The sequence below is a fragment of the Triplophysa rosa genome, linkage group LG4 (assembly GCF_024868665.1).
Source record: "Triplophysa rosa linkage group LG4, Trosa_1v2, whole genome shotgun sequence".
Lineage (NCBI taxonomy): Eukaryota > Metazoa > Chordata > Actinopteri > Cypriniformes > Nemacheilidae > Triplophysa > Triplophysa rosa.
Window position 1 is genome coordinate 29,496,831 of NC_079893.1, and position 13,868 is coordinate 29,510,698.

The 13,868-nt window shown below is 37.1% G+C and overlaps 1 protein-coding gene across 1 annotated transcript in view; it reads left to right on the top strand.

Moving 5' to 3' along the window:
* Window positions 1-6,992: 6,992 nt before the first annotated feature.
* LOC130553048 (mucin-2-like) overlaps window positions 6,993-13,868 on the top strand; it is a 7,610-nt gene continuing 734 nt past the window's right edge. The window contains exons 1-14 of the mRNA XM_057331787.1: window positions 6,993-7,069; window positions 9,327-9,506; window positions 9,653-9,703; window positions 9,837-9,884; window positions 10,044-10,091; window positions 10,534-10,605; window positions 10,714-10,761; window positions 10,884-10,937; window positions 11,068-11,130; window positions 11,261-11,531; window positions 11,964-12,187; window positions 12,342-13,034; window positions 13,182-13,463; window positions 13,618-13,867. Coding sequence (XP_057187770.1) covers window positions 7,012-7,069; window positions 9,327-9,506; window positions 9,653-9,703; window positions 9,837-9,884; window positions 10,044-10,091; window positions 10,534-10,605; window positions 10,714-10,761; window positions 10,884-10,937; window positions 11,068-11,130; window positions 11,261-11,531; window positions 11,964-12,187; window positions 12,342-13,034; window positions 13,182-13,463; window positions 13,618-13,867 — 2,342 coding nt within the window. The 5' untranslated portion in view covers window positions 6,993-7,011. The remainder of the gene's footprint in view (window positions 7,070-9,326; window positions 9,507-9,652; window positions 9,704-9,836; window positions 9,885-10,043; window positions 10,092-10,533; window positions 10,606-10,713; window positions 10,762-10,883; window positions 10,938-11,067; window positions 11,131-11,260; window positions 11,532-11,963; window positions 12,188-12,341; window positions 13,035-13,181; window positions 13,464-13,617; window position 13,868) is intronic.

Here is a 13,868-nt window from a genome sequence, read left to right on the forward strand (position 1 = left end):
TATAATAATATTATATGGTATTTTATATAATTATATAATATTTTGAATACATTTTGAAATATATTTCTTGTATGTCTGTTTACAGGACGTCACAGTACCATGTCTAGATCTGTGACTCTAGTCTGAAGCACAAATTGGTCGTGGGGAGAATTTTCTGGAATACTGGCCGTGTACTGGTCCTGCTCAAATTTTGGTGGGTTATCATCCACATCCTCTATAGTGACAGCTAGCACAGTGTTAGATGTCTTACTCGTATCGTCCTGCTGAGTTGCCTGTTTAAAAAGGGAATAATAAGGATTAGAGAACAAAATGATTGTCTTTCATTAAAGAGAATAATGGCTGTTTTTATTCATGTGTGGCTTTAATAACGTCTGATACCTGTAGGTAGAAAGTGATCTGATCTATTTCCTCTCTGTCCAGTGCTGTTATCACAGAGATGACCCCAGTGTTTTGGTCGATTGCGAAGTGGGGCTGATATTTATTTGGATGGACTGAAACAGAAGTGTGAAAATATTTTTTTTTATTAAAAACTGAGCCTAAATAAGTTATTGAAAGATTTCACGGTAGAGATATTATCGTGATATCTATTGAAATGCTCAAATCAGTCAACTTGATCTTTTCTTTGGTGTATGTTGGGTTTCCTCTGTTTTTACCATTGTGGCCCTTTAGGGCAAAATTGTAAATTGTTGCTGAATTATGATATTTGATTACAATAATTGTTGATAATTTTATGATATTATCTGTCATGGCTCTGCTTCACTTAGTCATGTTTTTCTTGGTCCTGTGGCATAGTCATGACAAAGCCTTTGGTTATGTGTGGAGAGAAACATATTATTGTCCTTTTGACAATAATATGCGTTCTCTCCAGTGTCTCGTCATTGGCCCCGCTCCTCTCGTTTCATGTATTGCTTCCCTGCCGTGTCTAATGTTTCCCACCTGCCCTCGTTGATTACCCTTCTTTTGTCTTCCCTATAAAATGCCCTCATGTTTCATTGTCCTGTGTTCGGTCATTGTGTGTGTATATGGTGGCTTTGCATTGCGTTCCATGTCTTTGGTCGCATTCCATGTTTGGATGTATCCTGTGCTTGTCGAAGTTCTTGTCAGTTATAGTAAGTGTTTAGTTTAGTCTTTGTCAAAGTATTGTCTAGTTTAGTGTTTAGTTAGCCTTGGTCCTTGTGTTCGTATTATTATTTTGTCACCTTGTCGTTTACCCCCTCGTGGGTGTTTTGTTTCTGTCTTTTGTATTTATAATTAAAACCTTGCTTGTTAACCCCTTCACTGCCTGCCTGCATCTGGGTTCTTCTCTCCCCCGAGATCCATGACAATTATCATGTGTAGTTTGTATTAACAAAGTTTTGATAATTATTATTAATATCACTATTATTGTCGGTACCGGTATATTGTGACGGCAAAAGAACATTTTGTTGTAAATCAAGTATTGCTTAATATTTTATATATTTTGGTGAAAGATTTAGGTTAGACTAGCATATATCACAAAACCGTATTTGGTATGTTATGATGAGAATGAATAACATCGGTACATGTTATGTATAAAGAGTACCTGCTGTTATGCTGTAAACTACAGGCTCGTTGATGCCTTTGTCTCCATCTTGTGCTTTAATGGCCTCAGGAGTGACCACTGAGAAGTGCCCTACCTATTCGTGGACAGAAAACATAAATGCATTTTTAAGTATTAATCTTGTACTTTAAAGTTCCTTACCTGATTTTCCTCTATGGATGCTTTGTAAAGGCTGTGATGGAAATATGGGTTTAGGTTGTCGTAATCTATAACTGTTATTGTAACTGTCGCTGTGTCATTGAGTCCCTCTGGATCCTGCAAACAAACATTTTAAGTAGACTGGAGAATAATTTTCAGAACTGAGAGAAATGATAAAATAGAAAAGCAGCCAAGCTGTGGATCTTTACTTTGGCTTCCACGGTGAAGATGTGGCTTTCAGCGACGTTGTAGTCCAAATGTTTTTTTAACCTAATGTTCCCGTCGTTTCCCAACTCAAACTCATCTGGCGCTGAAGGCTGAGGGAAGAAGTGTTGTGGATTAAAATGACGATATAGATGCATTCATAAATAATCCAGTCTCCCTTCATGTTTTATTACATAGCTTTTTTGTAAAAAAGAAAAATATACAGTTATATCAGACTTGACTCACCACTATAGAATATGTAAGTATGTTGTTGCTTGGAGAGACGTCTGCATCTTCAGCTTGTACCCGAAGCACATATGAGCCCGCAGCCTGCGTCTATAACGCAATTATAACGGTTTACATCGTGATGAGACTTCTAGCAGCTGATCCTGTAAGTTTGAGACACTGAGCTCACCTCTGAAACCATGGCACTGTATGTTTTGCTTTGGAAGATGGGAGCGTTGTCATTAAGATCCAAAACTTTTAGTCTTCGTGTGTTTCTCATCTGAAATGCAAAAAATTGACTTTATAGGGAAGGTTTAAGTATATGTTTTATTTATTTGTTTTTGGTCAGATGTTACTGAATGATTTTATTATACAGTACCGCTGGGTTTGTGTTTGTGCAGGTGACGGAATAAAACAGATCTCCTCCTGACTGAAAGAACAAGCAGTGGAAACATGATATGACACTTTTCTTGGATAAGGGACAAAACATTTGGACAATATTTAAAAAATAAAATTGTGATTTCTTTTTCTTTTCTTTCACCAAAAATGTCAAGTTATATTGGGGGCTTATTGAAATACAGTTTAAAACCAAAAATGTTGTTATTTTCTGGCAATATACATAAAGATGGAATCAAACCGGTCAAATGTAAAAATAAAAGTGGTGAGAATGTTGCAAGTAACAAGCCTGATAATTTCATTCTATGTTCATTTTATATTGATTCATATTACATCAAACATTAAGTCATTTTTACTGCGTGAAAGTTTCCATTAATTATTGAAGTATTTGACACTTACAGTATGTGTGTTCCAGTGTAAATGTATGGTACAAGGTTAGTAATAACGGGGAAAACAAACCTGTGATAGCACTTCAGCATCCAATGGTTTGTTGGTGCGTACAATAGCATTAGTATCTCCATCAGAGTAAACCAGTGTCAGGAATGTCACACCAATGGGAAAATAATGAGACTCCAGAACTACACGATCATCGGGTCGGATATTGTTAATAATCTCTATGTCTCCTGTAGGACAGATAGATAAATGTTTGCATTCCGGATCATTCATTTACTGAAGAAATATCAAGATATGAAGAGAAGTGCTACAAAAACGGAGTCTGTAACAGTGTTTTAAGTTTTAAAAAACATTTAGTGAAAAAAATTCTGGGTCACACTTCAGAATAGGGGGCAATTCCCGCTATTAACAAACCAATTTTCCCCCAATTAACTCTTAATTTGTTGCTTATTGATAGTTAGTAAGGTAGTTGTTAGGTTAAGGTATTGTGTAGGATTAGAGATGTAGAGTATGGCCATGCAGAATATGTGCTTTATGAGTACTTATAAACAGTCAATATGCCAAATAACAGGCATGCTAATTACATCTAATTAATAGTGAGAATTTCCCACTATACTGAAGTGTTACCAAATTCTGTTAAAATGATGATATATTTGATTTAATATGATTGTTTAATTATTTAATAAGTAATCATAATACTTTATTATTCAATAATAATAATAATGATTATTATTATTATTACTACGTAACATTTTATTATAAAATATTATCTTTATTAATGCAATTATGTAATAATTATTAATAATAGTAACTATAGCACTATTATTATAACATCCAGTCTAATCTGGTGTCTTAAAAAAAGTTATTCATGTAAATGTATTTTTCTTCCCTTTAACGTTATCTCACCTTCATATCCCTCCTGGACACTCCCTACAGTGATGTCACTTCCCTGTTGACAATTGATCTCTGTTGTGCCTATAAAACACATGATTGATTACAGCACAACAGATAAAGTCCTCAACTTCTACACACAAATTTCAATATATTGAAACTAGTTGAAAATTGTTTTTCGTGGTTATAATAGTTATTTTCATTCTTTACTATGTTAACAATGTGGAAGAGGACTAAAGTGGGGTCAACTAACAATAATACACATTAAGGAAGAAATGAAAGCTTCCTGTCAGCAGAGTGACATGGCATCTGTTTGGAGACGTGATTTATCACTACACAGCAAAATCGTCAGTGTTATAAAATGTCAAATTAACTCTCACAGTGTATATATAATCCACACTTCGATAGTGTGGATTATATACTGTATACACTGTGAGTGTTAATTTGACCTTTTATAACACTGTCGATTTTGCTGTGCAGTATACTGCATACTGTACACTTCATCAGAACCCCATGAGACTGCCAAGCGTTACATCAAAACTCCAAGAAACGACTGAACTATAGCTCAGGTTCTTAGAAAAAGCAATTAATGCCGTGAAAGAAGTGAAGACAACTCCCTCTTTAATGAACACGCAGGAATGTATGTGCTACACCGGAGTCTCAGCTTCTTCTAAACACAGACTTTAATCCAGAGTAGACCCAGCCTGTTTCTTACATGGCATTGATCAGCAATTAATGTGTTTGTTGTGGTTTAGTCTTTGTTCTAAATGTTTCATGTGACTCATTCTCATAGTTACACATAGATACTTGTTCTGATAAACAAGACAACATTTATGTCACATATAGATTTAGGTCTCTTTCCATTTTTTTAATTAAATTTAACTTACCGACAGCACTCCATAAGCTTTGAACATGCAGGCAGGCTAGACTAAATACGATGAAGGTCGTCCTTTTCATATTTCACTGGCTTTAACAACGCAGCCCGTGTTATGAAACCTGGAAGGAAAAGAACGATTCCTTGTGTATTTACGTGTTCGCTCTGTGTCGTTTTTTTATTGCGTGCAATAAACAGTTATGGCCTGTTGAATAGATGTGAGCAAGAGTCAAAGGTTCTTACAGAAGCCAATAATGGTGATGTCATTTGTAGCCATACAGCATGGGGGATTATTTACAGAAATGAATGTTAGGCGCTTGTGTGAAGTTTTATTTATGCGTGCCCTCCAAACGTATTCTTTCACAGCTTTTGGTCTCTCACACGTTTATATGAAATAAAAATAGACATATGAGAGTGTTGACATGCAGTATAGAGCTGTATATAGAATTTTCTCAAATCATAAAGTAAAATAATCATATAGGACATGGAGAGGTTTATCAGCTACTGCACTCTGTTGTCACCTTTGTATTTTGATGTTTAGTAGTAACACCCACATTAACAATCCGTTGCCATAAATGAAAAGTCCTTTATGCTGGATTTTGGCCTGCAATTCAAGAGGTTATAAAGATACAGTACATCACAACAATGGGTAATAAACCCTTGCTGTGAAACTGGGTAGCGTTTTTTAACTCCATATTTCCTGACATGATCACAGATTGTTTTATTGCTACACGCAAGTTACGAACCAGATTTATCGCAGCCAGCTTTACATTTTTACTTGAGCAATTTCAGTGACGTCACAGAAGGATCCTCGCCATCTTGCTCCAGCAACAAACACAATGCATACTAAAACCGTTTTGGAGAGAAGAATGACAAGTTGTTATAGAAGATATGACTTCTTTCTTAAAAGAGCAACGATAAAGCTTTATCTCAATAAGCTTCGCAATTAGACTTGATGGATTCCGATCCCTCTGCACACTAAGGAGGTGTGGACTTGTCTATATCGATAAAGTTAAAGTGTAGTATTTGATTATAGCATTTTTTGTTAAAACAAGCATCACTCATGAGTCAATTACATCTTCTAGTCAATCATCAAATACTGTTGCTTGATAAGATGTGACCTTAATAAGCCACATAATATATCTGGGATACGTCTATCTGATGTCTGCATTGACATCTGCAAGACGTATCTGAGACGTCTGCTGTCATATAGACATCCAGAAGATGTCTGTAAGATGTTTATGATTTAGAATGTGTAAAACGGCCTTTTCTATGACGTTTATCAGATGTTTTTACACAGCAGATGTTTTCCAGATCTTTAGCAGACCTATTACAGACGTACCTGTGCTGTCTGGGTAAACTTTACTAAGCCAGGGCTGCTTTCTCAGTTTCAAAATTATACAAAAATGAAAATGATTTTAATATTTTATGTACAACATTGATTGAAAAACCTACAAAAACAGAATCAAATCCTGTGGTTTTCATATTCTTTGTGGTAAAAGTGTACAAACGTTGTAGTTTGGTGGCTGGATATTTGGTCACTGTATCATTCACTTTTATAGAGTGGATGCGCAAGTTTTGCCCAAAAGCTCAGGAGGAGTTTGTTCAAGGTTCATCAGTTCCTGTCAATCAAGTATATACTTACCCCACTCCTGTCAGCATAATTGTTTCACCACCACCCCAACCCCACCTATAATTCCATTCATTACTCATAATTATAAAGCTTTTTAAATGTACGTCACTGGGTTTTTGTAAGATACATTTTGAAACATTGACACCAAAATGAAAGTGAAAAGTTATGGAGACTAGAATAAACGTTTCAGTTGAATTAGCCGTCGCCGTATTTAATAAGCGATTTGAAAAGTGTTGTGTGTTCATGTGTTTCATTTATCCGCTTGTAAATAGTGATAGTTTACCTGCTGTTTTTCTTCCCATACGATGTGCATCGGTATTTTGAATATTTTGGCTTACAAAATTCAGATGCATTTAAAGCCTTATACAACGATTTCTATCTTCTGTTATACGAGTGATGAAGACAGACTCTTTGAATTGGAAATGTCACTGTGTGGATGCCCCCACAGAGTTCAGTGTAACTTATGCAATAAAACCTGTTTTGCATTTTTTAAACCAAGCTTCATAATTGCTGTACAGTAATGACTGCCTTACTTCTTAAGACTGTTAGGGAGGGCGGTGAAGAACCATTGGGAGGGACAAAACTCTTACAGGGACTGGTACAGAATCTTAATAATGGTGGGTTGTACCAATAGCACAGGTGCATCAGCAGGTGGTGACTGTAAGGAATATAAAACTTATGGTCGCAGGATACAGGACAGTAAAGCACTACTGTTTCTCCAACAACAGCACATCTGGTAAAACTCTTTATTCATATTTTCTTCATCTGTTTGAATTGAATTAGATCGGCCTTGTTCATCATTGTTGTACACTAAATATTGATATATTACAAAAGATTATGTAATTTATATTGTTTCTAGACAAAATATTTGACTGAATCTAATTAAGTTGTTATTTTAAGTATAAAAGCCTCAGTTCTAGTCCAGCTTCTGTCCGGCGATTTCAGATTACTAATGGAAATGAATGCCAAGGCTTAAAGGAAAATTGTATTTGTTGTACAATATTGACAGTTATCTTTCTCAACTATTGAGTCTAGTGCAAAATCTGTGTAGACACATTTTCGTATGCACATATTGAGAATGTTATTAGTGGTTGTGGTATATTGTGAATATAGTGATGATTGATGTGGTTGTGGCTGCGCTATATAGTAAATATTGGCACTGTTGGACTGAATCCTCGTATCTCCAAAACCTCCAGGAAAGGAAAAACACTGCTTTTTTCAGATAAGACGGACGATATACTGATGGTAGATGTGGTTGAGTCTGTTGTACACACATACCATATAGATATAATATGAAGAGTTTGGTTCCAAAATGAGATAACTCCGTTTTTACATTTTTTCCCATTAATATCAATCAAACTGCAGTTGGTGTGTTTTGATTTAAGCCATAATGACTAAAAAAACACAGCTAACTAACACCATAAAACACAATAAAAACATGATAACATAATAAAAAATATGATTTTTGAATTTTTGAGTTATGATTTATCTCATTTTGGAACCAAACACTTCATATATTGTTGCTATCCTTCTGAAACCTTAAATGTCCAAAATTGCTGTTTTTCAGGAAATGGAAAAAACACTATACTAAATGATTAAATACTGTTGATACATTTTATTACTTTTTTTTGGTCAGATATTTGCAAAACCCAGTGACAACTTATTAAGCATGACGAACAATAATGATTTATGACAACAACAAAAAATCTCGAAATTTGGAGGTACAAGATTTCTGAAGAAGAGGAGAGATATACAGTGCCTGACCCAAAATAAAATCGCTTCTTGAATTTACATGAACGTGAGGTCAACAACTGGATCCTTATTGCAGTTATATATATTACAATATATATTTCAGCTGGCAGCTGTACTTTTAACCCTAACTAGTTAAGTGACCACAAAAAAGACACTTTTAAGTGTCAGGGTCAGAAGAGCAACGCTTATGATTTAGAGATGCTTTGATTCATGAGTCAGGTTGACATTTTGCAGAAAGATAATGTTATAGTTGATTTTTGTGTCCTTGGTAGCATCCAAGGATGAGAATGGCAAGATTTATTGGGCTCAAATTACAACGTAAATTGTGAAAATGTGGTTCACGGTCCACCACAGAGTCATAGATAGCCTTTGCTGAGTGGTTCGACTCTCCCATCATTAATACAAGATCTCATTCTGCAATAAAGAACCAAAAACAGATTATGACATTGTACAAACCTGTAGAAAAGTAGAAACCTGTAAGAAGCTAAACCTGTAGAAAGCAAATTTTAGTGTGACTTTGTTTTTGTCTTAGGCATATTAGATGCTTGAACAAGAAAATAATCATTTTTAAGATAATATGCCTGCTGAAAAATAAACAATAGAACCCTACTCAAAACCCAATAGGAATTGTATTGTTTTTAAACGAATGGTAATGTGATGGTATCTGGCAGATGGGAACCACTAAATCCTATTGGAATAATAAAAGATTTTTTTTCAGCAGGGTATCAATATAGATTGCCAAACAGTCTTTGTCATTTACTGTAGAAAAGATGAGTTAGGTGAGATTTTTGTATTTTGAATGAGACTTATAACACGCTGTATGGTCCACACAGAGATCTGGGGGCCTGTGTAGGCCTATATAAACTTTGCATAGATTTCATTGTCAAAGTGTGTTTCTACAGTGTTCACAAGTTCAGTTTCATAACATTTTTTATAAATCTCAGTATGTGCATGGAAAATTGGGAACACACATTTCATTTCACTACGCTGATTGTCCTTAACAAACTGGTAGCGACATGCTTTGATCTTTAATTCCTTGTTTATCTTTAATAAAGTTGGTGTACAGCACTTGTTGGTCCATCATAGTGGTGTTGAAAGTGCTCTATAAATAAACTTTGACTTGACTTAATGGCAAATGTGATGTGTAAATGATTTTTTTTTATTTTTGGCTGAATTATTTATTTGTTCATTTTAAGTTTACCGTGTCTTTGGCTTTTCTATATTCTTCCCACTCTCAATAGCTACAGATACACAAAAACAAAGAGAAATGAGGAAAGTCCTCTCAGTCAAGATGTTACTAGTTTTAAATCTAGTTCTACTGGTGGCCAGTGTGAGTGACGGAAGGATTGTGAAAAATGTGTTGCCGTCCAGTCAGTCTCAAGAGGACTCTGCAATAGACAAAATAATTGAAGTTGACAGTGGTAAGTTACAGAGCTCAGCATTTCTTTCATATATTCCTTTCTCTGTCTATCTGTGTGAATCCCGGATGCCATGTTGACATATAAATCATGATGTATATCACATGAAATGCAGAATAAAGTTTAATCACAGTAATCTTTTTACCAAGGTCAATCTCAGAAAGATTTATCCGTTGCTGATCCAAGTGCTAATGACAGCAGTGAGTAACAGAGCTCAGACGATTCTTTCTGTTTCCTCATGTTTCCCTCTGTGTCTTAAAGATGCCATATTGTCATTTATATTCGACATAAAATGCAGAAAAAAGTTGAATTACAATCATATTTTTCACCAAGGTCAATCAAGTGAAGACAAAACGAGTGCTGCTGATGACACTGACAGTGGTGAGTAACAGAGATCAGGCTTTGTGTTCATAGTCCCTCCTGTTTCTCTCTGCATTTTAAGGATGCCATGTTATATATCACATGAAATGCAGATTTAATAACAAAAATCTATTTTGAAATGCAGAAAAAAGTTGAATTACAATCATATTTTTCACCAAGGTCAATCAAGTGAAGACAAAACGAGTGCTGCTGATGACACTGACAGTGGTGAGTAACAGAGCTCAGGCTTTTTGTTCATAGTCCCTCCTGTTTCTCTCTGCATTTTAAGGATTCCACGTTGCCATGTTATATATCACATGAAATGCAGATATAATGATACAAGTCTATTTCGCCAAGGCCCATCTCGAAAGTATTTGTCAACGAAAATCAAAACAAACTTTAAAGGTCCTATTGCCAGAAGTGAGTTACAAAGTACATTGATCTACATTATTTTCTAATCATTTCACATGAAATGCAGAATAAAGTTTAATTCAAACAATCTGTTTCACACAGATCGCTATTATAAGAATTTACCCAAGAAAGACAAAATTGGTGCTAAGGATTTTTACAGTCCTTACTGTTTCTCCCTGTTTCTTAAGTTTGCCATGTTGTATTTCACATAAAAATGCAGAAAAAAAAGTTTAATCACAATAATCTAATTCAATCTCAGGTCAATCTCAAAGTCAATCTCATAAAGTTTCATCCAAGGACGGCAAAACAAGTGCTAAAGATAACACCAGACGTGAGTTTTATTTTCTTATCCGTTCCTCTTTGTGTCTTCATGTTTCCATGTTGTGTTTCATTCAAAAATGCAGAATAAATTTTAATCACAATTATCTGTTTTATCAAGGTCATATTCATAAGCATCCCTCCAGGAAACACAAAGCGAACGCCAAAAGTGAGTAACTTTTCTTGTTCCTCCTCTGTTCCTCTCCATGTTGTAAGGATGCCATATTGCCATACTATATTTGACATGACATGCAGAATAGACTTTAATTACAACAATCTATTTAAATCAAGGTCATACTAATACATGTCCATTCAGTAAAGACAAAACAAGTTACCATCACAGTGGTAAGTAACAGAGCTCCTTTTATTTTGTTCATATTTAGCACATAATTTCTCTGCGTGATTTAAAGATGTCATGTTATATTTCAAATGATTCGAAAAATCAAATGAAATAATACTAATCTATTTTACCAAGATCAATCTCATAAGGACTCATCAAGTCAAGAAAAAATGAGAGCAGAAGAGAACCATTTCAAATGTGAGTTGAAAAGTTTACCCCTTTCTTTTATATATTTTTTGCTCTCATATTTCTGTCATGCCATGTTACCATATTTTATTTCACATGCTATTCAGTTAATCATGTTAGTACCCTCCTCTATTTCACCAAGGTAATTGTCATAAGGAATTATTCATCTCAACGACAAACCCCACCACAACCTCAAGCCCCACCACAACCTCAAGCCCCACAACAACATCAAGCCCCACCACAACGCAAAGCCCCACCACAACCTCAGGCTCCACCACAACATCAAGCCCCACCACAACCTCATCTCCCACCACCACATCAAGCCCCACCACAACCTCAAGCCCCACCACCACATCAAGCCCCACCACAACCTCAAGCCACACCACAACGCAAAGCCCCACCACCACATCAAGCCCAACCACCATGTCAAGACCCACTACAACAATAAGCCCCACCACATCGATAAGCCCCACCACCACATCAAATCCCATCACCACTACCACAAGTCCCACCACAATTTCAAGTCACACAACCTCAAGCTCGGAGGAGGATACTTCTGAAGAATCAAATGAAATAAGCACCTGTACGTTTTAAAATCTCTTTTTTAGTTAATTTCTTTTAGATGAGTATTTGAATATTTTCATTGTATCAGTCACATGATATACAGAAAAGAAATTAATTTTTACTGTTTATATTTCTGTTTCGTCCTGCTTCTTTCTTCATTCTTACCTTTACAGCAACCCGAGACTCACCTTCTTGCTCAAACTCCAAGTCAAAGGATCCAAATTGTAGGAGCCACACCACAACCTCAAGCCCCACCACAACGCAAAGCCCCACCACAACCNCCCCACAACAACCTCAAGCCCGACCACCGCAGCAAGCCCCACCACAACATCAAGCCCCACCACAACCTCAAGCCCCATCACCACATCAAGCCCCACCACCACGTCAAATCCCACCACCACATCAAGTCCCATCACCACTACCACAAGTCCCACCACAATTTCAAGTCACACAACCTCAAGCTCGGAGGAGGATACTTCTGAAGAATCAAATGAAATAAGCACCTGTACGTTTTAAAATCTCTTTTTTAGTTAATTTCTTTTAATTGAGTTTTTGAATATTTTCATTGTATCAATCACATGATATACAGAAAAGAAATTAATTTTTACTATTTATATTTCTGTTTCGTCCTGCTTCTTTCTTCTTTCTTACCTTTACAGCTACCCGTGACTCACCTTCTTGCTCAAACTCCAAGTCCAAGTCAAAGGATCCAAAGTGTAGGAGCCACACCACAACCTCAAGCCCCAACAAAACATCAAGCCTCACCATCACATCAAGACCCACTACAACGATAATCCCCACGCCCACATCAAGCCCCACCACAACCTCAAGCCCCACCACAACATCAAACCCCACCACAACCTCAAGCACCACCACAACGCAAATCCCCACCACCACATCAAGACCCACAACAACCTCAAGCCCCACCACAACATCAAACCCCACCACAACCTCAAGCCCGACCACAACCTCAAGACCCACCACCACATCAAGCCCCACCACCACATCAAGCCCCACCACCACGTCAGGCCTTACCACGACCTCAAGCCTCACCACCACATTAAGCCCCACCACAACACAAAGTCCCACCACAATCTCAAGCCCTACCACCACGTCAAGCCCCACTACAACGATCAGTCCCATCACAACGATAAGGCCCACCACAACCTCAAGTCCCACAACCACGTCAGGCCCCACCACTACATCAGGCCCCACCACAACGATAATTCCCACCACCACGTCAAATCCCACCACCACATCAAGTCCCATCACCACCACAATTTCAAGTCACACAACCTTAAGCTCGGAAGAGGATTCTTCTGAAGATTCAAAAGAAAAAAGCATACGGAGTTGTAAGTTTTAAAATCTCTTATTTACTTAATTTCTTTTGAATGAGTTTTTGAATATTTTCATTGAATCAGTCACATTATATACAAACAAGGAAGTAATTCTAGCATTTTATATTTCTGTTTTTTCCTACTTCTTTCTTACCTGTACAGCAACCCATGCTCTACATTCTTGCTCAAACTCCAAGGATCCAAAGTGTAGGAGCCCCACCACCACATCAACTCCCACCACCACGTCAAGCCCCACCACAACCTCAAGCCCCACCACCACGTCAAGCCCCACCACAACCTCAAGCCCCATCACAACAATAAGCCCCACCACCACATCAAGTCCCATCACCACTACCACAAGTCCCACCACAATGTCAAGTAACACAACTTCAAGCTCGGAGGAGGATTCTTCTGAAGATATAAAAGAAAAAAGCATACGGAGTTGTACGTTTTAAAAACTCTTTTTTAGTTAATTTCCTTTTAATGAGTTTTTGAATATTTTCATTGAATCAGTCACATGATATACTGACAAGAAATTAATTCTTGCATTTTGTATTTCTGTTTTGTTCTACTTCTTTCTTCTTTCTTACCTTTACAGCAACCCATGCTCCACGTTCCTGCTCAAACTCCAAGGATCCAAAGTGTAGGAGCCCCACCACCACCTCAAGCCCCACAACAACCTCTAGTCCCACCACCACGTCAGGTCCAACCACGACCTCAATCCCCACCACAACCTCACGCCCCACCACCACGATAAGGCCCACCTTAGTATCAAGCCCCACCACAACCTTAAGTCCCACCACCACAACCTCAAGTCCCACCACAACCTCAAGTCCCACCACCACATCA